The 20,747-nt window shown below is 46.4% G+C and overlaps 1 protein-coding gene across 2 annotated transcripts; it reads left to right on the forward strand.

The window, feature by feature from the left end:
* The first annotated feature begins 1,916 nt into the window (after positions 1–1,916).
* On the forward strand, positions 1,917–17,727 carry UPK1A (uroplakin 1A). Of its 2 annotated transcripts, none has more exons than XM_063943926.1 (8): positions 1,917–2,024; positions 9,108–9,179; positions 12,424–12,624; positions 13,211–13,285; positions 14,572–14,676; positions 14,888–15,067; positions 15,205–15,288; positions 17,129–17,727. In XM_063943926.1, exons 2-8 carry the CDS (start codon positions 9,117–9,119, stop codon positions 17,171–17,173), a joined length of 753 nt encoding a protein of 250 aa, XP_063799996.1. In that variant the 5' UTR covers positions 1,917–2,024; positions 9,108–9,116; the 3' UTR covers positions 17,174–17,727. The 2 variants fall into 2 exon arrangements, with proteins under 2 accessions (XP_063799996.1, XP_063799997.1); XM_063943927.1 differs by lacking the exon at positions 1,917–2,024 and adding an exon at positions 2,186–2,206.
* Positions 17,728–20,747: the final 3,020 nt, after the last annotated feature.

The following is a 20,747-nucleotide window of genomic DNA, read 5'->3' on the forward strand; positions in this document are numbered from 1 at the left end:
TGGGCCTCCTGCCGGCATTCTGGCGGCCGGGGTTTCGGCGTTGGTCGCACACATTGGCCGGGATCATGGATGCACTAAAGGAAAAATGCAGTAAAACCCCCATTTTCCTTTTTTTACCGTATTTCCATATGCGCTAAGCCCTCTATCCCCAGGCGTCGGTGTAGAGGGCACTGTGCGGTGCTGTGAGGGAGCCAATCACATGTTATCTGTTTGGATGGTAGACCATGTTGAGGTCGACCACTATTGGTCGAAAATTTACATGGTCGACATGGACATGTGGTTGACGCAGGACAAGTCGACACACAGAAAGATCAACATGGCTTTTTTTTTTTTTAAATAGATTTTCAACTTTTTCATACTTTACCATCCATGCGGACTACGATTGGGAACGGTAACCTCTGCCGAGCGCAGCGAGTCACCTTGCCTGCAGAATGGCGAGCGAAACGAGGGGACACGGTGCACTAATTGGGGTTCCAGGTGATGTTACAGAAAAAAATTACACCAAAAACAGTAAAAAAAAAATCCATGTCGACCTTTTCACGCGTCGACCTGTCTCGCGTCGACCAATTTTCATGTGCCGACCATGTCTATGTCGACCAATAGTGGTCGACCTAATGAATGTTGACCTAAACATGGTCGACCATTCATACCAGAACCCGATCAGATACCTCCCAGTATCCCCCTGCTGCTGCCCGGTCGCTCTGCACATGCGCAGCCGCAGACGGACATCCGGAAGTCCAGTGACCGGCGCTCATCGCAAAGGACAGCTGTTATGGGAAGAGCTGTCCTTTGCTGTACCAATCGCATATGTTAGTACATATGCGATAAGTACCACTGCGACGCCAATGCGATGTGTGACGGAATGCATTCCACCTTAGTGCATCTCGCTCTTTGGGGGGTCATTCCGACCCGATCGCACGCTGCAGTTTTTCGCAGCGATGCGATCGGGTCAGAACTGCACATGCGCCGGCGCCGCAATACGCAGGTGCATGCCAGATGGCAGACGGCCATCGTTGCCTACCGATCGCCTCTGCTTGATTGACAGGCAGAGGCGGTCGCTGGGCGGGAGAGGGCGGCACAACGGCATTTGGCCGCCGTTTTCGGGGCACGGTCCGGCCAACGCAGGCGTGGCCGGACCGTGTGTGGGGTGGGGGGAGCGTATCGGCTGCATGATGTCACACGCAGCCGCTGCGACCCTGGCAGCGGCAAGTAGCTCCCGGCAAGCCGCAGGAGCTGCACTGGCTGGGAGCTACTCTGCAAGTACAAAATCATCGCCGCTGTGCGGTGGGGTCTGGCCTGACATGTGGGGCGGACTAGCTCTGTGCTGGGCGTCCCTCCGCATGTCAGTGTGACTGATCGTAGCTGTGCTAAATTTAGCACAGCTACGATCAGGTCGGAATGACCCCCTTTGTGCGGATGCCCCTTTTTTTGCAGGAAAGTGTACGCGTTTGTGGCACAAGTTGGCTGCACTTGCAAGGGGCACAATCTCGTTAAAGTAATTGGGGCATTCCCTGGTGCAAAAAGTATGCATATTATTATTATTATTATTATTATTATTATTATTATTATTAATCCATCTCCAGAGCAAAGCCTGCCGGAATGATTAGACCCTAGGGTGGCGTTTGCCTCTATGTAAACATGATTAAACACAGCGAGAAACACTTGTAACAATCCTTTGTTTTGCCATAAACCAGTTTGGCTGCAGACACTCAGTGTGACTCCGCTGTCCCCAACAATTGGGTTATTTGTAACAGATTTATTTACAGAATGCAGGAACGGTTACAGAGGTATCTGAGGTACCGGTGTCTCCTCCCCAAAACTTTCTGCACCACATGAGATCCAAAATAACCCCACCCCAGACCCAAGCTCCACTTCTCACACTGTAGAGCCCCAGTCAGCCTAGCAGAGGCTATAAGTAGCAGTGAGGGGGGTGAGGCGGGGACATTACACCTGAGTCAGTGAGGACAGGTGTGTTGGGCAGGTGGTCTGTGCACGGCTCCTGGGGAATTAAGCTCACATCACAGGTTGGTGGGTTCTTCTGAATGCACTGCACACAATTCATTGTATTGCAATGTTGTTGTTTTATTTTGTTATGTTTAGGAATTCAAAAACAATTAAGGATTGCTGTGGTTTAGTATAGTTTTATTGTAATTACAGCAATTAGGAGTTTTGTAAGCAGTGATCGTATACTGGGATCTTGTATAAGGTGTGTTATCCAATTATTGTTTTTTTCAACCTCACGCAGTCCTAACGGTGCATGGTGTGTCAGATCTTCTCTCTGGAGCTTTATTATCCGACCAGAGATTCTAGTAAGATATCTGGAAAACCTGTCCTGTTGGGGCTGTCTGTAGAGATATATGTGGGAGTTTGATTCTTTACGAGAAAGAAATTCCGAAAGTTGAAGTGTCTTGAGTCCTCTTGGAGAAAAGATCTATATATTGCTACCATACTGTCCCTTTAAACCTGCACACTAAAGAGGTTCTGTGGCTGGCTGACTTCAAGCCTGTATTCCACCTGGGTTTTTTTTTACGGTTTAAATGGATGCTATGGTATGTATGTATGTATTTATTGCATGTATGTATTTATTGCATGTATGTATTTATTGCATGTATGTAATGCAGGGGCGGATTGGGACCAAAAAACGGCCCTGTAAAAATTTGTACTAATGGCCCCACATGGGCAGCACCAGAGGTGTAAGGTCCAGCCATGGGCCGTGGCAGAAGCACCCAAACCCAGACTTCCCAGATAGTGAAACACCTTCAGAATTTAGGAAACTATATTATTCATTAGAAAAATATATTTTCTTGCTTATTACACCAACCGTATCCCAATCACTATTCACTCAATCTTATATGTCAGCCAAGCAGGCAGACAGAGCATACACTAGATCACAGGTTCTCAAACTCTGTCCTCAGGACCCCACACAGTGCATGTTTTGCAGGTGTCCTCGCAGAAATGCAAGTGAAATAATTAGCTCCACCTGTGGACCTTTTAAAATGTGTCAGTGAGTAATTAATACACCTGTGCACCTGCTGGGTAACCTGCAAAACATGCACTGTGTGGGGTCCTGAGGACCGAGTTTGAGAACCCCTGCACTAGATCATCTGCAATCACAGGCTAAGTGGCAAAGTCATTTTCATATATGCAAATTATTTTGCATCTTATTGATTATGTCTATAAAAAGGATCACATGTCCTCAAACAAAACAGGCCCCACGGGTGCGTCGGCCCACCGGGAATCCTCCCTGTAGACCCTGTGGCCAATCCACCTCTGGAGATATGTGTATATTATAGAGAGAGATATGTGTGTATATATAGATTGTTACCCATCTGTGCCTCTCTAGGTGTTGATCTACAGGTTCCAGCATGGCCTTTGGTTATCTTTCATCATAGCTGTCAGATCCTCTGGTGTGTAGGACAGACATGTTGGGAGTTTCAGTTCCACAACACAGTTTTACTGTCAGAGAATGCTAAAGCTGTGTCAGGGCATGCTGGGATGTGTAGTTTCTCAACAGCTGGAGGGCCGCAGTTTGGACATGCCTGATCTAGAGAGACATAAGTTGGCATGCTGTAGCTATGGTGGTTGTATGTAAACCCTTTACCTGCTGAAGGAGCTGGGAAAAGCTGCCTGCAATCCTCAGTAACATAGGCTGTGGCTGTCTGATACGTGCTGCATGGGAATAGGATGGTGTTTACCTCTGGTAGTACCTGCGTGTGGGTGAGTGACACACCCAAGCTGCAGCTCCCTCGTCCTGACACTGGAAATAGTGCATCAATGCACTTTACTGGTACAGCGGGATATTTACTACAGGGTGTCGAACCCTAACGCTGGCAAAACCTATTTCCCTAAGCCTTATTTTTGCATTACCCAATACATAAGAGGGGCGTCCGTCTCCACAGCGTGCAGTCACTGGGGACGTCTATTTAACAGACTGCGGCAGTACCTGATTTGTTATGGTGCCGCTTCTGTTTCTTGGGATAATACGGAGCAAAATCCTTAACAAACTGCTTTGTGCGGAGTATAAAACCTTTTTATTACAAAAAAAAAAAAATGTAAAAAATGAAGTAAATATAGTTTAGGGCTTGAGGCAGCAAATTATATTTTACTGTCAAACCTCCATAAATGTCGTCTTCAAGGGTTTGGCCTCTTAACGTTTATATGCACCAAGCTCCGGAATGCGATACCTTCTGGGGTATTAGATGGAATGTGAGGAATCTTACCAGAGGGGGCGCATCAAAATTTTAAAGTGTCCACAATAGCCAATACAAAATCACTGAGAACTTTTATTCACACATAAAGAATGATTTCATAATAAAACTATAGCAGTTGCATATAAGTAATCCCATATATGACCATTATAGACTTCAAGGACTGATCTTGACTTCAAGGACTCCGCTTACATCACAGGTTCTCAGACTCGGTCCTCATTACCCCACACGGTGCATGTTTTGCAGGTCTCCTCACAGAATCACAAGTGAAATAATTAACTCCACCTGCGGACCTTTTAAAATGTCTGAGTAATTAATACATCTTGCACTTGCTGGGTGACCAGCAAAACATGCACTGTGTGGGGTCCTGAGGACTGAGTTTGCAGACCTATGGCTTGGAGCAGGCATGTCCAAACTGCGGCCCTCCAGCTGTTGTGAAACAACATATCCCAGCATGCCCTGACACAGTTTTGCTGTCAGAGAATGCTAAAGCTGTGTCAGGGCATGCTGGGATGTGTAGTTTCTCAGCAGCTGGAGGACCGCAGTTTGAACATGCCTGGCTTAGAGTATGTTTGTGACACTCACACTAAGTATATATCTGGGACTTTCATAGATGAAGTCTACTGCCCAGTGCAGTCGGGGCTGCCATCAGAAATTGTGAATTGTGTGGTCTGTCACTCACAACAGACAGGCCCCAATGTTACATCTCCTGTGGGAATCCTAAACTAGGGGGGCCCAGTAGATGTGTTGTTGTATCTCCTTGCCCCCAGTCCGCACCTAGTCCTGCCATAGCGGCCCATTCTCACCTATGATAGTGGCACATACGTCACCCACTTCTCGTCACTGGGCTCCAGCAGACCAGGTGCCGCCTCCTGCCCCCCTCTAGTGCACCACCTATTTCTCTGGTTTCTGCTGCAGGTGCTGCTTGTGCCCTTTGCCAGGGAGACATCATTAACCGTTCTCCCAGCTCTGGTTGTGTTGTTCCCACCTCCTAGCTATAGCTACGACCAGGGCTGCCATCAGAAATAGGTATCAACAGTAGGAGGCAGAGGTGGGCCTATTAGGGTCTCAGGATGCCAATGCTGGCAGTCCACCCCTGTTGGTGGCCCTGAGTGCAGTTACCTTGGGGGGGATTGGCAGTTGTTGGGTATAATACTTAGTGTTCATTCTAGCACCCTGCACCTTTCAAAACACGTGCAGTTCCTCTTTCTTGCCTGGAGTGTCGCTCTCTGCTGTGGTGCTTCTCAGAACACACTGCTCTGTATTTTAGTGCTGAGATACAAAGCAGAGTGTTCTGAGAAGCACCAGGGCAGAGAGTGACACCCCAGGCAGGAAAGAGGAACTGCTAAAGTTTTGAAAGGTGCAGGGTGCTAGAATGAACACTGAATACATATTTATATGGTAAAAGTTTCTTATACAGTGCAGCATATTCTGTTGCACAGTGATAAACAAGACTGCGTAATAACAGACAGACATAGAGCTTAGGAGGGCCCTGTGCGCAAGCTTACACTCTATAGGGCAATAGGCAGTGATGCATAAGGATAGCTGCTGTGTATTGAATAATGGTCCACCAGATTGCAAAGGTTCTTGGTGGGCTGTATCATACGGTCGTACAGCAATGTTGGCCAAGGGTCAGGAGGATGGGAAAGTGCAGAGAGAAAATGTGAGGATATGTGTGGACTGTACAGAGGGGATGTAATTGGGTGGGAAACTGTTTCCTCTCTGGGAAAAACCTGGAGAGGAGACACTGCTAGCCACTTCGGGGGCTGGGGTGACATATCAATAGGCCTAATGATGCCCATCGAGTTATTAAACCCCTGCAGTTACGGTGGTTTTCTCCGCATCCTGCCCGCTTCACTAGGAAGCATGTGGGACGTGGGAGGGGCACATACTGTTTCGGGGCGATGTAGTTAAAATACTGCTGGGCGGGATCCCAGCGGTAAAAATACCAATGCTGGAATTTCCTAACGACTGCATAAGGCCAGCGTTCAAATCCCAATGGAGCTCGAGATGCCGGCGTCAAAATATTGATGCCCGGAATCCCTTTGGTTGTTCCAGCAGGATGCGTTTGCGTCCTGCCACATGGAGGGAATGTTGGGTTTAGGCATTAGAAGGGGGTAAGGGGGCAGGGAAGGTTATGGTTAGGGGAGGGGGTTTAGGGGGCAGGGGAGGGTTAGGGTACTTTTGGAGGGGTTGTCTAGATTCTGACCGGCATCCTGTCAATCGGGAAATCATACTGAATCCGTTCTGGGGGTGTGGGGGTCTAAATACATCAATAGCAAGAGATTAAAAAAGGAGAGTATAGGCCCTTTGAAGGACACCTTGGGAGTCTTAAGCAAAAATGATAATGACATAGCGGACACACTAAATTAGTTTTTTTTCAACAGTATTCACTAGAGAGGACCCAATTCAGGGACTGACACACAATCTCAATAAGGACAATATCACACTGATAGGTACTTATTTAAGCGAGGAAGTAGTCTGTCACCGATTTAAAACATTTAAAGATTAATAAATCACCAGGGCCCGATTGGTATTCATCCAAGGGTTCTAATGGAGCTTCACTCTGAACTGGCAAAACCGCTATCCCTGATCTTTGAGGATTCAGTTATATCAGGTATGGTTCCCAAAGACTGGCGTATAGCGGAAGTAGTGCCTATATTCAAAAAGGGAAGTAAAGCTGAACCAGGTAATTATAGACCAGTTAGTCTTACATCTATAGTGGGGAAAGTATTGGAAGGTATCCTAAGAGATAGTATTCAGAAGTTCCTTGAAACCAATAAGGTCATTAAAAGGAATCAACATGGGTTTATGAAGGACAGATCCTGTCAAACCAACTTACTTGGCTTTTATGAAACAGTAAGCGCAAACCTAGATCAGGGTAAAGACGTGGATGTAATCTTTTTAGACTTTGCCAAAGCGTTTGATACTGTACCACACATGAGACTTATATACAAGCTACAAGAATCAGGGCTAGGAAGCACAATATGCACTTGAGTCAAAAACTGGTTAGATAATAGGAAGCAGCGCGTTGTGGTTAATGGATATTTTTCAACTTGGACTGAAGTGCTAAGTGGTGTGCCGCAAGGCTCAGTATTAGGACCGCTATTGTTCAATATTTTCATTAACGACCTAACAGAAGGTCTAGAGAGCATGGTGTCAATTTTTGCAGATGATACCAAATTGTGTAAGGCTATAAATACAGAGGAGGATGCCGAGTCTCTTCAAAACGACTTAGTTAAATTAGAAGCATGGGCAGACAAATGGAGAATGCGCTTCAACACAGACAAGTGTAAGGTAATGCACTGTGGTAACAAGAACAAAAATTACACCTACCTACTAAATGGGGTAAAACTAGGGGATTCTGTACTGGAAAAGGACTTAGGTGTCCTCATAGATAGCAAGCTAAGCAGTACTACCCAAAGTAGGACTGCAGCAAAGAAGGCTAATAAGATATTAGCATGCATAAAACGGGGTATTGATGCTAGGGACGAGAGTATTATACTCCCATTATATAAATCACTAGTGAGGCCACACCTTGAATACTGTGTACAGTTCTGGGCACCGTACTACAAAAAGGATATACTGGAGCTTGAAAAGGTACAAAGGAGGGCGACCAAACTAATTAAGGGCATGGAGACGATGGAATACAAGGAAAGGCTTGAAAGACTAGGCATGTTTACATTGGAAAAGCGGAGACTAAGAGGGGATATGATCAACATCTACAAATATATAAGGGGACAATACACAGAGCTTGCGCGGGACCTGTTTTTGGTTAGATCAACACAGAGGACTCGTGGACACTCGCTCAGGTTAGAGGAGAGGAGATTCCGCACAATACGGCGTAAAGGCTTTTTCACGGTAAGGACAATACGTGTTTGGAATTCCCTGCCCGAGGGAGTTGTAATGGTGGAATCTGTCAACACCTTTAAGAATGGGTTAGATAAATTCCTATTGGATAAGGATATCCAGGGGTATGGTGCATAGTCATGCATTATAGTTACTATTTAGTCAAATCATCATGCAGAGGACACCACAAATAGGTTGAACTCGATGGACAATTGTCTTTTTTCAACCTCAGATACTATGTTACTATGTTACCTGAGAAATCAAGAGCCTCCCCCAACCTCCAGGACCTTAGGCAAGTATGGTATAGTTTAAGGGGGGCTACTTGATGCACCATGTCCAGAGGGAAACATGATAGATACTTTTTGCCCAGTGGTGGGTTCCTGACTCCTGGGGCAGTGTTTTGTGTAGCTCAGGTAGGAACAACTCTACAATGTTACTCTGTAGATTTTTATGTAGGGATTAAGAATGTGGCATTTTCCTTTTTGTTTTTCTCCTCCCGGGCCACCTTCTTTCTGCTGGTGGAAAGAAAACGAGAATATTGCAGAGAGCAAAAGATGGCCGTTCTACTATGGGTTACGCACCATTCTTTTCCAATCTTTAAAGCTCTTCTATGTAGAAGTGTATTCCAAGGGGCATCTGGTATGAGCAGGAGAATGCCAAGCAAGGATGTAACAGTGTCCATCCAAAAAATGGTAGAATAGGGGCTTCACTTTACTAAGCGCCTATATGTAGCGTGACACACTGTAGATCAGAGAGACGCGGTGGCGGGCTACTTTCCTTAAACAGGGAAGAGCTGAGTGAAGGGTACAAAAATAAATCAACTGCTGTGAATGAAACCATGCAGTGTTCTATTGAAGTGCAACTGGTGTCCTCATTGATGGGCTCCTCCATTGCACGTAGGCCACTGATATGCCGTAACCACCATCATGCAGTATCTGCACAATATAAGAGGCAGGGCGTTAAAGCAGAGAAGTTGCGTTGTTGTATATGGCGCATTAGAACTCTGGAGACCATTCCTATCTAATCCAGTATGACATTTGTCTTTTGCAGATCGTACAGATGGCGGAGAAAGGGTCTGCAGGCCTAGTGGCCGTCATTGTGTTTGGAAATGTCGTCATTATGGTGAGTTGAGGGTTTCATCTTTGTTTGTTGGGGGTAGAGAGATTGACAGAATATAGACCCACCACCAAGCACCCAATAGTCCACTGTAACCATCAGAGCTGGTACTGTATACACACAACCGCATACAAATTGTCAATATAGGTGACGCTTTTCTTGTTTGGTCAGTGGTCTCTGTCTTAGTGAGGTGTTTGGAGTATCTGTGGGCACTTATACCTTCTAAAAGCATTGAGGAGAACAACAGGAAAGAGTCTAGTGGTGGCTTCTGTCCATGCTGGGAACACTAAATAGCTCATTGCTATGTACTCTGGAACCCATATTAATAGACACAGGGGTGTGGTATGAACATTAGGCATGGTCTGAATGTTGACATTCATAATGCAAACATGCAGTTTCCCATAGGAATGTTCAGTGTCGACCTCCAGTCCATGTCAACAGTCTTAATGTCAATATTCAGAACTTCTACTTCTGGAAGGCAACAGGTTATGGGTTTGAATCCTGGGTATGGCGGTATATTGAATGTCATTTAATAAAGGGTATTGTAACTGAATAATAACCGAGCTCTCAAGTTAAATGCATGAATGTGGTATAAAGTGTCCAAATGTGATCTGTCCAAATTTTTGTCATGCCCCTTCCTCTTGAGGGTGTTCGCCTTATGTCCCCATTGGAAAAATGTGGTGTAGGTGGGGGGTGCCAATTCACTCTCTGGCACCAAAATGTTTAGTTATGGCCCTGCCAAACAGCAACACCATCTCAAATATCCATATAATTAGGAAAAGAACTAGTCTCCAGGAGACTTCACGTCTGTTCAAGAGGTACGAGTGCATACTCTAGAACTCCCCCCCCATCCTCCCCAAAGGTATTTAATGGTGGAGTTACTTTAACAGCTACAAATATTCAGGAAACCAGGTCTTATAATAAATAGTACTTAGTGATTTCTTTCAAGGATCCTGGTCTGAGATTTACAAACTGCAGTGTTCAATAAATTAATTAGCAAATTGCTAATACAAAGAGTAATACCCCTTTCAGACCGCAACAGGCACCTGGGAACCGTACATGGGTGCTTCCCGGGAACCGTACGTGGCCCCTTTCACACTGGTGTTCCAAGCCATAGTGCCGTGTTTGTGATATCAGCGGTGATGGTGCGAGGGCGGCGCTTGGACACTGTGAATGGGAAACTGGTCGCATTGACCCGGCTACCCGCTCGCACCACACAGCGATCAGGGTTTTGAACCCTGGTCGCTAGCAGGGTTGAATACCGGGTCGACCTGGGATAATTTCCCTGGGCCCTTTCAGACCACACAGCAACCCGGGTTACTGCGTGCTCATGTGCAATAACCCGGGTCACAAGATGGCGGTCTAAAAAGGTAGTCTGCAAAACATCATTTGGGGGTGTAGATGTTTTTGTTTCCCCCCTAATTTGCATACTGTAGCCACTGGCATTAAATCAAGTGAAAGGGACGATTAAAATGGGCAAATAGTAAAACAAATTTGTAGATAGTTTTACACAATGCACTAATATACTAGTATGGGTTGCTTCTTTTTGTTTTTAAAATCCAAAAATATTACCTTGGAAAAATGCACAAAATGTTGGCAATTGGAAGTATTGTCCATGGGATAAATTATTCTGATCTTGGAGAATATGTTGATACTGTTGTATTATGTGGTCTATACTGTGTTGGACTGGCCCACAGGGGCACAGTGAAAACCACCGGTGGGCCCCACTGCCTGGGGGCCCACCTCCTCCACTAGGGATCAGGTTCCAGACTGTGCTCTCAAAATGATACATTATACATATGTAACCTTGTAGTGCACAGGACTATGTGGAAGCTGGCCGCACCCACTCTGGAGAGTGGCCACACCCCTAAACATGGGCCCCAACCACTGCATCACCCCGGTGGGCCCTTCATGCCCCAGTCCGACCCTGGATCTATATACTGGTCCCACCAGTGACCCTGCCTCCTCAGTGGCTTCAGCAAGATCTTCCCTTGGTCAGTGAAGAAATTACAGAATGTCCCGCAACATCATTGGAATTGCTCTGTTCGGGGTCACAGAGATCTCCGGCAACCAGATTTACTGGAGATCAACCTGTTAGGCCTGTATTTTAATGCACAATCATAGGAATCTTTAGATGGCTTTGTGACCTTGCACTGCCTGGGGAGGTTAGACTAGCCATTCACCTAAAGATTTATTGTCCAACCTGGCTGGTTGGAACGAAGATCTGGCAATGTATGGGGAGCAAATGACAATTGACCATTTGCTCCCAAACACTGAAAAACAGACAAAAATGGTCAATCAGACAAATTGGGTAAATCCATTTGATTTACCCAATTTGTCTGAACGACTGTTTTTGTCAGTTTTCTGGCACAGAGCGACGCCACCTCCGGCACAGCATGGCGCCACCTCCTGTCTGCGCAGTATCCATGAAGTTTATTCGGCCTCAAATGTAGCAGCGCCTGCAGTGCTTGAATAATAGTCTTATCTTTGCACGTACTCTCTGCATTTGTGGAACTGCATATTTCTTCAGGACTGTGTGGAATTTGCTGCCCCAGCCAGGTGCTGCTTTCATTAATACCCCTCCGTGGGCGATGTGCGCTCGCTGAGGCCCACACATGTCAAGCTGAGGGGCAAAAAAATGCTTGAATTTCGACCTGCTCTAATATAGAATAGTTCTGTGCTTGCTATAGATTTCTTATATTCCTGCTCACAAGCCCCAGGTACAGGTTTCCGGAATGTGGCTGTACAGGTCAATCCGGACTCTGTGTGAAACTGGTCTGGTGGGAGTGGTGGAACCGGAAGGCTATTAATGAAGTGGTTCTTTTGGCGTGGGGAACATGTGTTTTTTTTTTTTTTTTTTTTCTACCGCCTTGAGGCCATTTTAGTAATTATATGTGCTGTGTGTTTGGGGAATTTTTCTTTCCATGGGACGGGTCACTGTCTGGTGTGAGAAGGCCCATCGGTCAATGCTCTCCTGGTGTGGAGTGGGTTGGGAGATGTATCCAATCTTCTAAAAAGTAGTGACTGAGGAGGCCTAAAGCCATCAACCAATGCGCTTCTAGCTATCATTTATCAAGTACATTCTATAAAATGATAGACAGAAGCTGATTGGGTGTTATGGGCGACTTCTCCAACTGTCCACTTTAGAAGGTTTGATGGATACCTCAGTACCAATAGAGGGCAACTAGGCTGCTGTTTGTGCAACGCTTATCTTAGACACTGATATTAATGTGTGACCTGTTTATTACAGTTGTGTGGTTTGGCGCTGTTTGCCGAAACCATCTGGGCCACCACAGACCCGTACTACGTTTACCCTGTTTTGGGGGTGACTGGAAAAGATGACGTATTTGCTGGCGGCTGGATTGGCATATTCTGCGGCTTCTCGTTCTTCCTAGTGGCAATTCTGGGCATCGTAGCCGCAATAAAGGGCAACCGGATGATGCTTATGGCGGTAAGTGTTATTTCGTGATGCCTTTAGGTGTCCGTTCCTAGAACCCAAAAACAATTCGTATCCTCTGACTTGTCACCATGGCTTTTTATTGACTGTTGAATAGCTCAAGATCGCTCATTAAAAAGTCTTCGCTCCACACACAACAGATCTCCTCAGCAAGTTGATGAAACGCGTGGCGTATAGGCAATATGTGGCTTTCTGGCTGTTGTGGAACTAGAAGTCCCATCATCTTCTGCTGGTCAGTCAAAGAAAGGCGCAGAGTGTTGGGTTCTCTAGATTGCAAAAGTTAACTTTAGATAAGAGACGCCAAGAAATTAATTTTTTAAAAACAAGATCAAGGTGCAATTAGAAGTTCTAGATTACAACCATAAGGCATCAAAAAACGTAACACAAGTGATTAACAAATTGCATATTGATGATTTGGAGAATGTAGGTTAAAAATTTAATGTCCAACTATTCATTGCGTTTCTCTTCATTCAAACTTCAGTTGCCCCCTTCATCTTTCCAGTTTGTAACGTGTTTATCACACTTATTTGCACTGTATATTATTGGACGTGTGACGCTTTGTTTCTGTATTTCTCCCTAGTACCTGGTGTTGATGATGATTGTCTATATATTTGAATGCGCTTCCTGTATAACATCTTTCACCCATAGGGATTACGTAAGTTGCACTGTTGTATTTTGGGGCTGCGGTGGGCAGGATCTGGATAGTAAGCAAGTTGAACAAATGTGAAACTGCGATACGTGAATTCAGGTGGGGGTACATTCAATTGTTATGGGGTGGCCTGTTGCTGGTAGACCTATAGTTTGATGTATCTTGTGTTGTAGACCCCATGTCTCACAACAAACCATAGGTGCTTCACAAGGCAAGGGGCGGAGACTAGCATGCCCAGGGGGCTTCCCCACTGGGCCTCAGTTTAAATGGCTGTGGTCGGAGCTTAGCACGACCAGAGGGTGAAGCTTTGGTTGAGTTTTGCGTGACCAGGGGGCTCCACCACTCGTGACACAGATTGGAGTGTCAGAGGGTGGAGTTTAGAGCATCCAGCTTAGGGTGGCCGGGAACTCTGATCACCGTAGCCATCCAAATGCTTCAAAACTTCCACCGGTCCTAGGCTTGGAATAGGTTGCCTAGGGCCAGCTGGCTGAATCCCAATTGCCCAATCCATGCGTGATTGGGTGTAGAGGGAGTGGCAGGCCCTGCAGGCAGCCTGGGCCCCATAGCAGCCGCACCTGTTGCACCCATGGTAGTTATGCCCCTAGTCCAGGTTTTAAAGATATTCATGGTTCATCTATGTACTTAAAACCTGGATTGTTAAGGAGCTTTGAGGAACAAGTTTTTGAACCTCTTTGGTAGACAACTAGTTCATACATGTATCTCACAGGCCTCAGGTGGGATGTGCTAAACGGAAAATGCATTTTCCTGGTACTATTCTCAGGCCGGCCGGCCAGTCAGCGCTGCGGCGGCGTTCGCCAGCTTTTGCTGGTGATACCCCCATAGAAGCCTATGGGCTTCTCTCCGCGGTGCTGGTTCCTTCCTCCTGTGAGGTCCATCTATTGCTACCCACAGCTGCATCCCCCATAGGTTTACCAAATATTCCTTATATTGATCCCTGCAGCATCTTCAGATGGCGGTAGCCTATTGTAGCCTAATAAATAATAAATTGTAGCCTATGGGCTACACATTGCTCTTGTCGCTGGTAGAGGGTTCCCCCGGAAGTGGCCTCTGTGCTTGTGCGGTCTTAGCTGACCGCACATGCACAGAATCCCCGGTAGCCGTCACAGCACATTGGCTATTTGTACTTTGGGGTTCTCGTGCCAATAAAATGCTAAGAGTTGGAGCAAAGATGTTCTGCGGTAGTTAGGGGTGGGGTGGATAAGTTGTGTGTTGGAGACGCATACTGGGGCGTTGTCCGTTGCTAACTGCTCTGTATTTGATTCTCTGGACAGATGATAAATTCCAACATAATAAAGCAGCAGATGCTGCAGCGATACACTGACAACTCCAATCAGGGGGTGGCCATCACCAACTTCTGGAACAGACTCATGCTGGAGGTAAGTGTGATTCCACCGCTGTCTCTGCACCCGTGACGTTATGTCTCTGCACCCGTGACGTTAAAGCCCAGCAGACGATCCTCTCCTGGTTCTGTGTGACGCATGAGGCTGCCGGAACCGGTCCCCCCCCAGAACGAGAGTAGGCGCGGTTTGTGTTGGTGCAATATACTGGAATACCAAAGTAAAACCCACTTTTTTTTTTTTTTCTCAGAAAGGGTGCTGTGGTGTCGACGGGCCCGCTGACTGGATTAACTACGCGTCCACTTTCCGCAGTTCGTATAACGAGTCCACCGCGCCATGGCCGTTCTGGTGCTGCCAGAGAGACAACAACTTCCAGATCCTGAATGTGCAAGGCTGCCGTGTCGGGTACCCCGATTACATCTTCTCTACGGTAAGGATGGTCGTCTAGGTCTGTCTCTATGGCGGGGGTCGCCTGTGGAGAATAGGGCCCATGGGTGGAAGCTCCATCATTTAGAGAGACTTAGGAGAACGATCCGCTCAGTACTGATGGAAACCCTTCTCTTTCAGGGATGTTTCGATCATATTGGCCACGCGATTGACAGCTACACGTGGGGAATCTCGTGGTTCGGATTTGCTATCCTCATGTGGACGGTAAGTTGGACGACAGGAGCTCCTAGCTGTGACATATTCCACCTGCAACTTCCAAGCCGTGGAGATCGCAGCTGTTTGCCATAAACCGGCCCAGGGGTTACGGCCTGACCATTGTGTAATAGTAGTATCATGGCTCCCGTGCGGACCCATGCCCACCCTGGCACCACTAACATGGCCTGGCCATGCCCTTGATGTCTATTTTAAACCTTTAACATGTAGAATTTCTCATTTAGGAGGAGATTTATTAAAGCGTGGAGAGAGAGAAACTATGAAACTAATCAGCTTCTAGAATTTTTTGGACAGCCTGTAACGTGACAGTTGGGAGCTGATTGGTTGGTACTTTATCTCTCTTCACTTTATCCCTCTCCAAGCTTTGATACTCTGTCAGTTTCTGGGATCAGGGCCGCACGGAGGCTGCGGGAGGGGGGGATCGGAAGATCCCTCTCCTACGAATGCCTAAAAAGGAATAAAGCCGTTTATGCCATCTGTATAGGGTTTAACCTGATGGGGCTAAACTTTCTTTCAGAGGGGCCAGACTGTAGTCCCGATTGATGATGATGGAGGCTGCGATGCGCAGCGCTAATTAGCCCTCTGCAGGAGGTTTCTGTGAAATCTGCATTAGGCTGTTAGTACATCACAAGGACTCATAAAATGATGCAGACACTGCGCTTTCTACATATAATCTATGGAAAAGAAAGTTTATAAATAAGCCCCAATGTCCGCACACCTATGCTGGCAGCCATTGACAGGAAGTTCAGTGGCGGTGCTCGTCTGCATGCTGGAACATGTAGTTCAGACCTAGCCAACCTGTGGCTCTCCAGATGTTGTGAAACTACACATCCCAGCATGCCCTACCTCAGTTTTAGCATTCCCTAATAGCAAAACTGTGGCAAGGCATGATGGGACTTGTAGTTTTACAACAGCTGGAGAGCCACAGGTTGGCCAGGCCTGATGTAGTTCATACTTACCAACTTTCTTAAGTCCCTCGACGGGAGGAGGGTACGGCCAGGAGTCCAGGACAACACAGTGGGGCGGAACAGGGGGGCGGTTCGGGGGTGCAGCACGGTATAGAGAGCTGGGCGTGGTGATGTGTTCACGTCATTGTAGCCACACCCCCACTATACAAGGCCAAAAATTACCGGCATTGTACAGCAGGGTGGGGGCGTGGTTATGATGACTCGATTCGGCCCAAAATCGTGTCATCTGACGGCTAATGAGAGAAGACTGGGGGCAGATAGAGGCCAGATCCGGGGGGAGACGTGACCACCTTCCCGGGTGTGTGGGTGTGTGTAAGTGGGGGGGGGGGGGGGGAGAAAGTGCCACGCGATTTTCTTAATCCACTTGGCCGTTCCAGGAGAGCAAGCAAGTATGATATAGTTGCAATTCCTCAACCATTGAAGCCAAAATACAGTAGCTAGGTCCCCATTTATGAAGCCTTGGAGAGTGGTAAATTGCATGGTGATAAAATCCCAGCCAATCAGCTCCTAACGGACATGTCACAGGCTGTGTTTGATAAATGACAGGAGCCGATTGGGTGGTAGTTTATCACCGTGCTATTTATCACTCTCCAAGGCTTGATAAATCTGGGCCTTAAGTTGGTGCGATAAGTGAAACTTTGCCTGTGAAGATGTGCGGTGTTTTCGAGCAAGAGAAAAGTTACGCTGACCCTAGCTGGTTTAGCGTCTGCCCCTAAGAGTGAGCTCTGTGGCTGGGACTCCGCTGACCGTGCAGCCTAGGGATGCATGTGTGTATTAGGATCTGTTACACAGAGCTGCTGTAATCTGTTGTGTAACATCAATATGGCATCTGCCAGTGTGTAACCATCACCTTCTCTCTGCAGATGCTGGTCATGTTTGCTGCAATGTATTACTACTTCACCATGTGAGGAGACGGATCATAGCGTCGCGACAGGATGCCGGGGAGGATTACGGCGGGGATTTGGGTCACATTCTGCTTTCTTCAGACATTCGGGACTTATGATTTGCCTGTGTGGGGCAATGTGCAGCTGTTATCTCTGTCCCCCTCCCCGGATCTAATTTATAAGCAGATGTTTAATCCCTGGGCTCGTTCATTTTTGATGTATTAAGAGACACAAGTCCGCACTCTGTACATAGCAAGTAGCGTGTCATTCAGCAGTTTTATTTCCGGTTTATATTCTAGTATTGCATAGTGTTTTTGTTTTTTCACTTTACTCATTTTTCCATTTTGTGTTTATTTCATTTGTATAAATTGCTGAAAATGGTCATGATTGAGAACGGTTCTTCCACCGATTGTCCAGGTTCTAGAGATCGGGTTTTCGGAAATTGTCCTGGGGCTGAGATCACTTTGCTCGTTGACGCCCCCTCTCTACAGTCTCCCAAACCTCTGACTTTTTTTTTATTTTTGTATTATAAATTTTTTTGGTATGTTTTATGTATGAAATAAATGGATGTTCTTAAACTCCATGTACGAAACCTCTATTCACACAATTGATAGATTATACAAGGTGGCCATAATTCTTCCTATACGGAGAAGTTTGCCTCTCTCTCTAATAGGCGGAATGCCGCAAAGTTTAGAGCGAGTACTACTCAAGGCATGGGAGAAGGAAAGTATGTTGCCAAAATCTACCAATATGGTAAAAAAAAAAGGGGGAAGACTAGGTGGGCCAAGTGGTTCTTATCTGCCGTCAAATTCGGTTTATATAAAATGTATAGTGAAGAGAACCCATTGCACTTTTTGATTTTGGAATTAAACTTTCGGGTCAGTGCAGTTTCTTTCCCCTACCAGCAAATTTGGAACTACATGGTTTTTCCCCCCCCCCCCCAAGGGACCCTTCTCCCCATGCCTTTAAATAGTCTTCGTCCGAGGTTCACAAATGTGGTCCTCAAGGCACCTCAACAGTCCAGATTTTAAGTTTGTCCATGCTTGTCCACAGGTGACTTCATTAGTAACGCAGTCCATTTGATTTAACCATCTTTGCTGAGCCTAGGATATACCGAAAACCTGGACCATCGGGGTGCCATGAGAACCTCTGGTCTACGTGTTACATTTGGCAGCATTCTGCCTCTTAGTGCCTGAATATTAGGGAACTTGTATATGGGCATTTGTTATGACATTATTAGATTAAAACCATGTGCACAGTGTTGGGATGGAACAGGCTGACCTCTGGTACAACGAGGCTCATTGGAACACTGTACTGACTCGGTGGGTTGTGCGAGACCCTCCCGTGGCCTCTTATTCATCTATCCAGAGCAAGTGTGTGCTTGATGCTTGTGCTATATGTAATCTTTATTTGGATGTGCTAATATTACTAACCGTATTACCAGCCAATCGGGGACCTTGGCTTCCAAAACGTGACTTATAGATGTGCATACTGCCCCCGTTCTCACTGTTCCTGCTGGTAGAGCTTTGTCCGCCATGGGCAAAGGGACTCTGCATATAGCAATAAATGGCTGGGCGAGGGACAGCCAAATGGAATTGTCTCCTATATATTAATATTGGCCAACTGCTCAGTATTTGTGTTCCATCACTTCCATGGACTTTGATACTTATTTTCAATAGATAATTGCTTTATAAAGCACTAAAAACAAATGATAAAAACAAATTCAATCAATCTCTGTTGTATTGTTGGCCAATGGGCCACTAAGGTCTACCCCATCTGCATTGCATGTGGGTGCACCTACTCAATCGGAAAGCATTGTGAGAACTTTTATTAAGACATTGGTGGTCATTCCGAGTTGCTCGCTAGCTGTTTTTAGCAGCGTGCAAACGCTATGCCACCTCCCACTGGGAGTGTATTTTAGCTTAGTAGAAGTGCGAACGAAAGAATCGCAGAACGGCTACAAAATTAATTTTGTGCAGATTCAGAGTAGCTTCAGACCTACTCAGCGCTTGCGATCACTTCAGACCATTCAGTTACAGTTTTGACGTCACAAACACGCCCTGCGTTCGCCCAGCCACGCCTGCGTTTTTTTGAACACTCCCTGAAAACGGTCAGTTGCCACCCAGAAACGCCCCCTTCCTGTCAATCACTCTGCGGCAGCCAGTGCGACTGAAAAGCATCACTAGACCCTGTGTGAAACTACATCGGCCGTTGTAATAGTACGTCGCGTGTGCGCATTGCGCCGCATGCGCAGAAGTGCCATTTTTCCCCCCTCATCGCTGCACAGCGAATTAATGCAGCTAGTGATCAACTCTGAATGACCACCATTACCCAAGAGGTGTTTGTGCTGCAACATGTAGTTGACTGCTAATTAGTGGCTGCCACCATTCCCCTTCCTATAATAGGCAGGACAGGCAGACATGACTGGAGGAGCATGAGTGGATGGCATGCATCATGGTATGGTTGGGTACACTTGACAACCTGGATTGTTGCCAATGTCATTGGTATATATGTCCATTACGCCATTACATTTCAGGTAAATGCACTTACCTCTCGGGCACAGAGGGTAACGTCCACCCAACGAAGCCTTGATTGACAGCAACCAAAATGCCACCATTACATCCAAAGTTTTAAAGATATCCATGCTTGACCACAGGTGATTTAATTAGTACCTTACTCAATTCAAATTAACCATCTGTGCTCAGCCATAGACATCCTTAAAACCTGGATTGGTGCCTTGAGGATTGAGTTTGGGAACCATTGCATTACACAGATGTTGGCGCCAATGACGAGACTTTTTGTTTTGTATACATATATATGGCATTAATACTGCCACACAGCTGGTACCACGAATAATGCAGGTAAAACTGAGACGAGTCTATTTCTTTGCAAATTTGGCCTAGTGTTGTCATGGTCCCTTCGTGTGTTGTGCCCCCAACGCCTCACCATCAACCATGACCGAGGTTAGGTGAAATGACCACAGACCTCGGTCCACAGCACGTCAATGGACCCCTTGTAGTGTGTCTATGAGCTGGTCGGTGCGGCGGGCTCTTCTAAACTATTTATTTGCCCTGAAGAGAGCGTTCCTTCGCATAATGTACTCTGAGGGTGGCCGCTTAGCCCGGAGAAACCCTGCGGCCTACAGCTCATCCTTTCACTTTTGTTTACTAAAGTATGTGGCAGCTGATTTATTTGTGATGATGTCAGCGTGCCCCCACAGCTGTGATCTATTTCCCTGTTATCGGATGGGTGATAATCATACAATCACTGGATTTATGGGGACCTGTGTGTATTGCCTCAGCATACACTAAGGAAGTTGTAATATTTATCTCATCTTGATAAATCTACCCCAATCTCTCATGTCCTATCACAGTAGTGAATCCTATTTTGTGCACAGTACAATTTCTCTTGTACTACAGATGCAGGAATTGCTAAATATCATTGATACCTGTATGGATGTTATACCCCCCCTGCTCTTACTGTGCAAAAATCCAGAAGATTGCACAGTGCAACTTCTCATGTCCTCTACACATGGTGCAGTTCTCAGATTTCAATGGTGTTCCGTACACCTGGAACATTTCCCCCTGGCTGGATGGAA

Source organism: Pseudophryne corroboree, chromosome 10, assembly GCF_028390025.1.
Source record: "Pseudophryne corroboree isolate aPseCor3 chromosome 10, aPseCor3.hap2, whole genome shotgun sequence".
In the NCBI taxonomy this organism is placed as follows: Eukaryota; Metazoa; Chordata; class Amphibia; order Anura; family Myobatrachidae; genus Pseudophryne; species Pseudophryne corroboree.

Bases quoted from the DNA above. Each gene is read 5' to 3' on its own strand.
- UPK1A (XM_063943926.1), top strand. From the start codon at position 9,117: ATGGCGGAGAAAGGGTCTGCAGGCCTAGTGGCCGTCATTGTGTTTGGA. The intron at 15,068-15,204 runs GTAAGGATGGTC...CTTCTCTTTCAG, and splicing joins CCGATTACATCTTCTCTACG to GGATGTTTCGATCATATTGG. The intron at 15,289-17,128 runs GTAAGTTGGACG...TTCTCTCTGCAG, and splicing joins TTGCTATCCTCATGTGGACG to ATGCTGGTCATGTTTGCTGC.